Raw genomic sequence first — 11,780 nt, forward strand, 5'->3', positions numbered from 1 at the left:
ACATGAGACAAAGTGTATGTGAACTGCTGTATGGAAAGTGAATTTGCTCTGTAAGTCTTCACCCAAATCACAATAATAATAATAAAAAATTATGTATCTTGGATGAAGAACAAGCAATAGAAATATATGAGAAGGAATTCAGAAGATATCTATCTATCTATCTATCTATCACCCTCCAAGAGCTCAAGGAAACCATAAACAAAAACAACAAGAAGACAGACAATATCCTGGAGAAATTCAGGAAGATCATTCAAGAACAAAATAGCAAGATAAATACACAATTAGAATTCATACAAAAACAACAATTAGAAATCTAGAAGATGAACACTAAAATTATAGAGATAGATAACACAGTAGAAGGATGAAAAGAGTAGGCTAGAACTGGGTGAATAATGCATTTCCTAGCTAAAGGACAAATCCCTTGATGCCAGCCTATATGAAGAAAAGAAATGAAAAGAATCTAAGAGTTATATGGGATGACATGAAAAGAAACACCACACACCTGATTGGAATACCAGAACAAGAGGAGGTGTGTGTGGGGGGACTTAGAAGAACAACTTCTGTTGTCAAAGACTTGCTAATAGAAAGTTTCCCACATAGCATGAAGGAAGAAAAGATATCCATCCAAGAGCTCAATGAACACCATACAGGATAAATCCCAAGAGAAAGTCACCAAGACACATCATAATCAAACTATGGGGAGGAAGTGGGAGGGGAGCTGTTGCATTGTGGTAAATTTTGGTCAATGACATGAGACAAAGTATATGTGAACTGCTGTATGAAAAGTGAATTTACTCTGTAAATCTTCACCAAAAAAAAAAAAAAAAAGACACATCATAATCAAACTTTCCAAAACCAAAGGGAAAGAAAGAATCTTGGCAGCAGCTCGGGAGAAATGAAATATTGTAAGACTAAGCTCTGATTTTTCAGCAGAAACCATGTGGGCAAGAAGGCAGTGGGATAGCATGCATAAAGTCTTGAAAGAAAGGAACTGAAAACCAAGAATTATATATTCAACCAAACTGTCCCTCAAATATGAGAGTGAAATCAAGAAATTCTCAGACAAATATAAATTAAGGGAATTAGTGAAAACCAGACCAGCCCTACAAGAAATGCTGAAAGGAGTCCTTCAGTAGAGAACCCTCAACAGAGAACAACAAATGAAAATCAAGACATTTGACACCACCACCTAGAGACCAAACCAGAAAAAGATTCTCAAAATAAGCTCATAAGAAATGTACATAGAGAAATAAGGTAGTCAATCTGCAGATGATGCCAGCAACAAAGCAAATAGAGGGAATAAAAGTTTTAATTACAAAACTTCCAAATGGAGAGGAAGACAGGACAATGGCTCTATAAAATAGATTTTTCCAAAGTTAGGGAGATAAGAATTTACTTCAGTGTAACCACAAAGATAATTAACAATCCTTCCAAGCAAACTCTGAATAAAGAAACTCACAAGGGCTTATTAAACACAGAACAACAATAATGAAGAAAAGAGGAAACACACACACACACACACAAAAAAAAAAAACACTTGATAATAAAATGAACTCAGCACAGAAATATAGTTGGAACAAGGAATTCACCAACAACACAACAAAAAACACAATAGAATGACAGCAATAAATTCATAGCTATCAATAATTATAATCAATGTGAATGGAGTAAATGTACCAGTCAAGAAAAAGAGAGTGTCAGATTGGATAGGAAAAGAAGATCCATTGATATGCTGCCTAGAAGAGACCCACCTTAGACAAAAAGTTTAAAATAAATTAAAAATTAAGGGGTGAAAAAAAATATCAAGCTAATAGCAACCAAAAAAGAGCAGAAGTGGCAATATTGATTTCTGATAAAATAGACTTCAAGGTCAAGAACAGCATAAGGGACGAACAAGGACACTATATGATGCTAAAATTGACCAGAGGGACATTACCACAATAAATGTCTATGCACCCAATGAGAAACCTCCAAAATATATAAAGCAAATATTAACTTAATTGAAAGAAAACATAGACAATTCTACAATAGTAGTAGAAGACTTTACTACAACTCTTTTAAGGAGGGACAGAACAACTAGGAAAAAAAAAAAAACTCAACAAAGATGAGGAAGAACTCAACAACACAATCAACCAACTTGACCTCGTAGATATATACAGACCACTCCACCCAACCAAAGCACAATACACATTCTTCTCCAGTGCACATGGATCCATCTCCAGAATAGACCATATGTTAGGACACAAACCAAGCCTCAATAAATTAAAAAACATTGAAATATTACAAAACATCTTCTCAGATCACAATGCTATAAAATTAGATATCAATAATAGGAAGACCAAGGGGAGAATACCATATATATGGAAACTGAATAAAACACTGCTCAAAAACTACTGTGTAACAGAAGAAATAAAAGATGAAAATTTGACAAAATTCCTAGAAACAAATGAGCATGAAGATACAACTTTTCAAAACCTATGGGACACAGCAAAAGCAGTACTTAGAGATCAATTTATAGCAATCAATGCACACATCAAAAAAGAGGAAAGAATCAAAATCAATACTTTAACTCTACAACTCCAACCATTAGAAAAAGAGCAACAAAAGAAACCTACAGTATCTACAAGTAAGGAGATAATAAAAACAGAAATAAACGAAGCAGAAAACAAAAAGAACAATAGAGAAAATCAAGAAAACAAGAAGCTGGTTCTTCAAAAAGACTAACAAAATTGACAAACCACTGGCAAATTTAACAAAGGGAAAGAAAAAGAAGATGCAAATAATATGAATAATAAAGGAAAAGGGTGACATCACAATAGCAACTAAAATAAAAAAGATAATAACAGAATATTATGAAGAACTGTACTCTAGCAGATTTGAGAACCTAGAAGAGATGGACAAGTTTTTAGAAACACAAGACCTACCTAAACTATTTCAGTCAGAGATAGAATACTTGAACAGACCCATAACAAAAGAAGAAATTGAGCAGGTCATTAAAAACAAACAAACAAACAAACAAAAAAACCTCCATACCAAAAAAAGTCCTGGCCTAGATGGCTTCACTGGAGAATTCTACCAAACATTCAGGGAAGAGTTGACACCAATACCACTCAAACTGTTCCAGAACATATAAAAAGATGGAATACTCCCAAATTCATTCTCTGAAACAAGCATAACACTGATACCAAAACCAGGAAAGACACCACTAAAAATGAAAATTACCAACCTATATCTCTCATGAATATAGAAGTAAAAATCTTCAGCAAAATCTTAGCCAACAGAATCCAACAACATATCAAAAAATAATACATTATGACCAAGTGGGATTCATACCAGGTATTCAAGGATGGTTCAACATCAGAAAAGCTATCAATATAATCCACCACATAAACAAAACAGAAGAAAAGAACCATATGATTATATCAATTGACATATGAAAGGCATTCAGTAAAATCTAACACCCATTCCTGTTCAAAACTCTCAGTGAAATATAGATAGAAGGGAAAATCCTCAACATAATAAAGGGCATACATGCAAAACCAACAGCCAACATTATTGTTAATGGAGAAAGACTCAAAGCATTCCTCTTGGAATGGCAACAAGACAAGGGAGCCCTCTATCACCACTTCTATTCCACATTGTATTGGAAGTCCTGTTGTTGTTGTTGTTATGTGCCGTCGAGTCGGCCCCGACTCATAGCGACCACTCCTTGGGTTTCCGAGGCAGTATCACCACGGAAGTAGGATTGCCCAACCTTCCTTCCGAGGAGTGGCTGGGGGGTTTGAACCGCCAGCCATCTGGTTAGCAGGCAAGTGTCTTAGCCACTATGCTACCAGAGCTCCCATTGGAAGTCCTAGCCAGGGCAATAAAGCAAGAAAGAGAAATAAAAGGCATCCAAATTGGCAAAGAAGTAAAGCTATCTCTATTCGCAGATGACATGATCCTACACATAGAAAACCCAAGAGACTCAGCAAAGAAACTAGTGGAATTAATAGAAAAGTTCAGCAAAGTGGCAGGATACAAGGTCAATATACAAAAATCAGTTGGATTCCTCTACATCAACAAAGAGACCTCTGAAAAGGAAATAAGAAAAACAATACCACTTACACTAGCTACCAAAAAGATAAAATACTTAGGTATAAATCTTACCAGGGACACAAAAGACTTATACAAAGAAAACCACAAAACACTACTATAAGAAACTACAAGGATCTACATAAATGGAAGAACATCCCTTGTTCATGAATAGGAAGACTGAATATTGTGAAAATGTCAATACTACCCAAAGCAATCTACACATTCAATGCAATCTGGATCCAGATTCCATCAATGTTTTCCACAAAACATGTCTTAAGGAATGTTCCATCAAACATCTTTGAAGGAAAACCCAATCACAAATTTAATATGAAAAGAAAAGAGACCTTGGATAAGCAAAGCACTGCTGAAGAAGAAAAACAAAGTAGGAGGTCTCAGACTCCTGAACTTCAAAACCTACTAGACAGCCACAGTAGTCAAAACAGCATGGTATTGGTACAATGATAGAGAGATAGCCCAATGGAACAGAATAAAAAATTCAGAAACAGATCCATCCATCTGTGGATAGCTGATCTTTGACAAAGGTTCAAAACCCATTAAATGGGGGAGAGAGAGCCTCTTTAACAAATGGTGATGGCAGGATTGGATATCCATTTTTAGAAAAATGAAACAAGACCCATACCTCATCCAATACACAAAAATGAACTCAAATTGGATCAAAGATTTAAATGTAAAACCCAAAACTATAAAGCTCATCAAAGATAAAATAGGGACAAATCTAGGGGCCCTAATTTATGGCATAAATAGATTATCAAACATAACCCAAAATGCACAGGCAGCAGAAGAGAACCTAGATGACTGGGACCTTTTAAAAATTAAATTCTTATGTGCATCAAAAGATTTTTCCAAAAGGGTAAAAAGAAAACCTATAAATTGGTTAAAAAAAAAAAATTGGTTATGATATATCTGACAAGGGACTTGAAAACTTCAGCACCACAACACCAAAAAGACAAACAACCCAATTCAAAAATGATCAAGGGACATGAACGAACACTTCACTAAAGAAGAATACAGGCAGCCAAAAAACACATGAGGAAATGCTTACAATCATTAGCCATTGTTGTTGTTATGTGCCGTCAAGCCAGTCCCAACTCACAGCAACCCCTCTGTGGGTTTCCAAGGCAGTATCACTACGGAAGTAGATTTCCCAACCTTTCTTCTGAGGAGTGGCCAGTGGGTTTGCACTGCCAGCTTTCTGATTGGCAATCAAGTGCTTTGGGCACTACGCTACCAGAGCTCCTTAGAGAGATGTAAATCATAATAGCAATGAGATATCATCTGACCCTAGAAATAATAGTAAAGTTCAACAAGACATAAAATAACAAATGCTGTCAAGGCTGTAGAGAGTTTGGAACTCTCATACGCTGCTGGTGGGACTGCAAAATGTGCAAAATGGTATAGTGGAAAATGGTAATTGTGGAAAATGGTATAGTGTTTCCTTAAAAAACTGAAAATAGAAATAACATTTGATCGAGCAATTCCATTACTAGGAATCCTAAAGGGGCGAGAGACAGAACATGAACAGACATATGCATAGCCATGTTCGTTGCAGCATAATTCAGTATAGCAAAGAGATGGAAACAACATAAATGCCTATTAACAGATGATTGGATAATCAAACTATGGTACATTCGCACAATGGAATGCAACATTACAGAATAATGAAGAATACACAAATCACCTCACAACATGGATGAATTTAGAGGACATCATGCTGGATGAAATAAGTTAATAAGGACAAGTGTTGTATGAGCCCACTATTGTAAAAACTCAAGGAAAGGTTTATTCAGGGAAGGAAACTCTTAGTTACCAGGGATGGGAAGGAAGAGGAGGGAAAATCTCAGACTATTTGGGGGGTCACATTTAGGAGCTCTGGTGGCGTAGTGCCTAAGGCACTTGACTGCTAACCAGAAGGCTGGCGGTTCAAACCCACCAGCCACTCCTCAGAAGGAAGGTTGGGCAATCTACTTCCATAGTGATACCACCTCGGAAACCCAAGGAGCGGTTGCTATGAGTCAGGTCTGACTAGACAGCACATAACAGCATGTTGATTGGGTGAGAGGAGGAACAGTATGGAAAGAGTCTGTGACCAGCATGGTGACAGGGGGGAAAGGAAAGACACTGAAATGTACACAAAAGATACAGACATAGAGGCAAATACTATCACATGCACAACAATACAGTATTGCACCAAACACCAGGCTATGGATTAATGCAAACAGGTGAGAAGATCAGGTGAGGGAAGGTGAACAGGAATACACCCTAGACCAAGGACAGATTTGGCTGAAGATAATCTTACATATGCACTTGTGCTACAAAATTAGCCACATACATTACAGAAGCAACAGAAGACAGGGTTGGAGCAATTTTCTCAGAAACAAGCAAACATCTTGAGAGAGGGAATCATCAGGACCATGGTCTTGGGGACCATAATGCTCAATTGGCACACATAGTTCATAAAAATTTTGTTCTACAGCCTACTTTGGTGAGTATCAACTGGGGTCTTAAAAGCTTTCAAGTGGCCATCTAAGATGCACCTATTGGTCTCCTCTTGCCTGGAGCAAAGAAGAGTGAAGAAAATCAAAGTAATTTGGAAACTGTTAGTCCAAAGATAAGATGGACCATGAGGACCTCAGCCTCCACATCCCCAAGACCAAAAGAACTAGATGGTGTCTGGCTACTAATGCTAACTGCTTGGAAAGGGATCATATCTGGAGATCCTGGATAGAGTGGGAGGAAAATGTGGAACAAAATTAAAAAATACAAAATTGACCAGAATTACTGGTCGGAAAGAAACTGGTGGAACCCCTGAGACTATGGCCCCGGGTTACCCTTCAGGCCTAGAAATGGACTAATTTACATGGGTTGGTTCTCAGCCCAACAGTAAAAAGACCTACATACAGAACACCTACCCCAGGGAGATATACCCACCTACTCTACGGAGATGCACCTCTTGGATCAATCAGCCATGAGACAACAGAGGGACAGCATTCACATAGAGGGAAAGCTGGACAGATAGGAATGCATAGATAAGAAGGGCACAGGGAGGGAGTGATTATGGGGAGGAGAGTTTTTTATGGTTGGGGATGGTAATAAGGGCCATGAAATCAGATGTGCATGAAGTGTTGAATGTAAAATAAGTTTACTTTGTAAATTTGCACCCAAAGCATTAAAACAAAAGAGTGGAATGAATAAACATTATATTCATACCCATTGCTGTTGAGTTGATTCTGTCCCATAATGACCAGAGTAGAATTGTCTCATAGGGTTTCCAAGACTGTAAATCTTTAGAGTAGTAGATTGCCTCATCTTTCTCCCATGGAGTGGCTGTTGGGCTCAAACTGTGGAACTTTTGGTTAGCAGGCAAATGTTTTTAACTACTATGCCAACAGAACTCTTATTATAGTCATAGAGTGAAATGCAATGCTGGCATATAAATGAAAAAAATGAATAAATCTCCAAAAAACAGTATTATGCAAAAGAAACTAGACACAGAAAAATACACATTGTATGATTCCATGTATATAAAGTTAAAAGCAAGCAAAGTAATGTATAGTGTTAGAGGTCAGCACAGTGGTTGTCTTTTGGGAAGAAGGAAGGAACATGGAGGTGGCTTCTGTTAATGATAATGTTCCATTTTTTCATCTGAGTGATAATTACATAGCTTTATTCACTTTGTGAAAATTCTTTAAGTAGTATACTTACGATTTTTGCACTTTTCTACATGCATGTGATTTTCCAAGAAGTAGTCAAAAACAAACACTAACATATTGGTATCAGTAATAGAAGACATCTGGAAAATTAATTTCTCAAAAAGGAAAACCAATGAAAGAAAGATATCTAAATATAAAATTTAAGTTTGTAAATTAACTTCTAATTTAAATTAAAAAAAAACTTCTAAAATGAATATTTTAAAATAATTTTTATCTTAAGTATAGATTACACCTCAACATAAAGAAAACAAATATCATCACAACTGGACCACATCATGATAAACAGAGAAAATATAATAGCTGTCAAAGATTTCATTTTACTTGGATCCATAACCAGAACCCATTGAAGCAGAAGTTAAGAAATCAAATGACGTATTGCATTGGGCAAATCTGCTGTAAAAGACCTCTTTAAAGTGTTAAAGAGCAAAAATGTCACTTTGAGGACTAAGGTGTGCCTAACCCAAGCCATGATATTTTCAATCCCCTCATACGCATGAGAAATCTAGAGAACGAAAGAAGAAGACCAAAGAAGAACTGATGCATTTAAATTATGGTGTTGGCAAAAAATATTGAACTGCAGAAGAATGAACAAATATGTCTTGGAAGAAGTACAGCTGGAATGTTCTTTAGAAGGTGAAGGTGGAGAGACTTTGTGTAACATACTTTGGACACATTATCAGGAGGGACCAGTCCTGGACAAGGACATCATGCTTGCTAAAGTAGGTGGTCAGTGAAAAAGAGGAAGACTGAATGAGATGGATTGACACAGTGGCTGCAACAATGTGCTCAAGCATGGCGAAGATTGTGAGGAAGGTACAGGACCAGGCAGTGTTTTGTTATATTGCACATAGGGTTGCTATGAGTCAGAGCCAAGTTGATGGCACCTGGCAGCAACAACAACAAAAATAATCATGTCCACAATATCATAATTTTCCTCCTGTATTATGGGGATGACAGATTGATATTTTTCAGTGGAAATCAAGATGTTAATCCACTTATATCACTTCTATTTTAGCAGATCCTATCTAACAGTTCAAATATGGACTTTAATTGCTTTTAATATTCAGTGAGATTCTTTTTGAACCATATTTGATGCTAATAATTATACTTTCATATTTTAAATCTGCCATTTCCTGACAATCTATTAGGGTACAGAAAGAACAACTTAGAACTTGTTTCCATTTATCTCATCATTTGAAATTTCTGTTTTTGTATATGATCTTACAATGCACATAACATATTAGTAACTGTAAAACTATAGAGTATTAAAAATACATGTACATATAGCAGCATTATAGACTTCAACATTTTTACTAATAGATATGCCCAATTTTAAGTAAATGAAAAAGGAGACTACTTGTTTAATTATAATGTTTACAATACTTAGAACAGAAAAAGACACCAGAATTCTTGTTGGCTGGTACAATTGACATTGAGGTAGGTTTAAATCCAGCTCTCTATGGCTGCAGGAATCAGAGGAGCTAGTGTTGGTTGGGATGTTTTATTTGATTCATATTTGGTTAGGGTTAGATTTCTTTGCCATGTTCATTGGTATATTTTAAGTGAAACAAGACAAGTGAGTGTGTGTGCTAAAAAATCAGATTATAATGTGTCTTGTAAATTATTTGAAAATATCTTTTATCCAGAATGGTAAGTTCTAAGTAAGAAATGGGTGGTTAATATTTAATTTCAATTGTCTTCTTTCTTTTATCTAGGCTGACCAGATAGCTGGTTTTCACATAAGATCTGTTCTCTGTGTCCCTATTTGGAATAGCAACCACCAAATAATTGGTAAGACATTAACTAAAGAGTTCAAATTTCTTTTATTAATAATATAAATGTGCTTCAAAATATATCCATGTCTTTTTTATTTTATCTGTATATGATTTTATTGTTGTTGTTGCTGTTATGTGCCATCGAGTCAGACCTGACTCATAGCGACCCCTCCTTGGGTTTCCGAGGCAGTATCACTACGGAAGTAGGATTGCCCCATCTTCCTTCCAAGGAGTGGCTGGTGGGTTTGAACAGCAAGCCTTCTGGTTAGCAGTCAAGTGCCTTGGCACTGAGCCACGAGAGTTCCCAGCATTTACCATAGTTGCCCTTTATTCTTGCATTCCTCTCTATGTCTTCCTTTCCCTTGGTCATATTGTGCTGACTTCTCCCATATTGTGTATTACCTTTCCCTTCAGCAAGGAGCTCTGATGGTGTGGTGGTTAAGATTTGGCTGTTAACCAAAAGGTTGGTAGTTCAAATCCACCAGCCATTCTGTGGAAGGAAGATGAAGCAGTCTACCTCTGTAAAGATTTATATCCTTGGATACTCTATGGGACAGTTCTACTCTGTCTATAAGTCAGAATCTACTAAGAGTCAGAATTGACTTGATGGTAGTGGGTTTTTCCCTTCACCGTTATTAACATGTGCCTTCTAATCTAGTTTGTAATTTTCCTTCATCCCTCCCCCATCCCTGGTAACCATCAAAGAATTTTATTTTCTGTATGTAAACCATTTCTTGTTTTTTTTAAAAAATAATAGTGATCTCAAACAATATTTGTCCTTTTGTTATTGCCATCTTTTTGTTATTGTAAATAGTGTTCCAATGAACATGGGTATGCATATATCTGTTCTTGTCCTGACTCTCACTTCTTTAGGATATATACCTAGTAATGGGATTGCTGGCTCAAATGATATTTCTAATTCCAGCTTTTTAAGGAATCACTATACTGCTTTCCACAGTGGTTGTATCATATTTCAGTCCCATCAGCGATGTATGAGAGTCCCAATCTCTCCACTTCCTTGTCAGCATTTGTTATTTTCTGTCTTGTGGAACTTTGCCATTAGTGCTGGGGTGAGATGGTGTCTTGTTGTTGTTTTTATTTGCATCTCTCTGATGGCTAATAATCATGAGCATTTCTTAATGTATTTGCTGGCCACCTGAATATCCTCTTTGGTGAAGTGTCTATTCATGTCTTCTGTTCATTTTTTAATTGGATTGTTAATCTTTTTTTGTTAACGTGTTGGAGTTTAATATAAATTTTAGAGATAAGTCCCTTGTCAGATATGTTGTTGTCAAATATTTTTTCCCAATATGTAGGTTCTCTTTTCATTCTTTTGGCAGTGTAATTATCTACAAGTATGAATTTGTTGTTGTCACTTTATTATGTGCTTTTTCATGTTATTGATTGCTTTGTTCCATATAATTTTCTGTGCTGAACTCATGTTGTTTGTGAATCATATTATCACTCCCTTCATCGCTATTGTTTTAGTATTTGCTAAATATTTGTGCTAGTCCTCTTTTTTTAATTTTGATGTGAAGGTTTATCTTTCTTTGAGGCTACCCTGTGATCTATAATTTTCTTCCCAAGTTTAGAACAGTCTATTCTATCTTGGAGTTGTCTTGACTTCCCTACCATTTAGAAGTTCTGTAACAACACAATTTTTTCCCTCTTTTTGGTTTGTAGTTGTCCTCATTTGTCACTTGATGTCTCTGGTTCCCTGTTTATAATCTTGTAAGCTTATTTACTTTGGATACTTCCATAACTGGGTTGGTTTCTGAGTTAAGTCATCATATGTCTTAATTGTCAGTTGTTGTTTGCTGTTGTTGGTTCTCTGTCCAAAGGACTCCCTTTAGTATGTCTTGTAAGGTTGGTCTGGTTTTAACAAATTCTCTTAATTTCTGCTTATTTGGAAATGTCCTAATTTCACCATTATATTTGAGGGGAAATTTTACTGGGTATATAATTCTTGGTTGGAAATTTTTCTCATTCGGGGTTTTATATATACCATCCCATTGTCTTCTCGCCTGTATGGTTTCTGCTGAGAAATCCGAACTTAGTCTTATTGGTTGCCCCTTTTAGGTAATTTTTCATTTTTCCCATGCTGCTTTCAGGATTCTTTCTTTGTCTTTGGTTTTGGTGAATTTGATGATGATATGTCTTGGTGATTTTCTTTTGGGGTCTGCAGTGTAGTAAATTA

The 11,780-nt window shown here is 36.2% G+C and overlaps 1 protein-coding gene across 1 annotated transcript in view; it reads left to right on the forward strand.

The window, feature by feature from the left end:
* The window catches only part of PDE11A (phosphodiesterase 11A), a 592,677-nt gene that overhangs the window by 345,015 nt on the left and 235,882 nt on the right, over positions 1-11,780 (forward strand). The window contains exon 7 of the mRNA XM_007937915.2: positions 9,524-9,599. Coding sequence (XP_007936106.1) covers positions 9,524-9,599 — 76 coding nt within the window. The remainder of the gene's footprint in view (positions 1-9,523; positions 9,600-11,780) is intronic.

The sequence above is a fragment of the Orycteropus afer genome, unplaced genomic scaffold (genome assembly GCF_000298275.1).
Source record: "Orycteropus afer afer isolate SDZICR_OR568_19922 unplaced genomic scaffold, OryAfe1.0 scaffold00001, whole genome shotgun sequence".
In the NCBI taxonomy this organism is placed as follows: Eukaryota; Metazoa; Chordata; class Mammalia; order Tubulidentata; family Orycteropodidae; genus Orycteropus; species Orycteropus afer.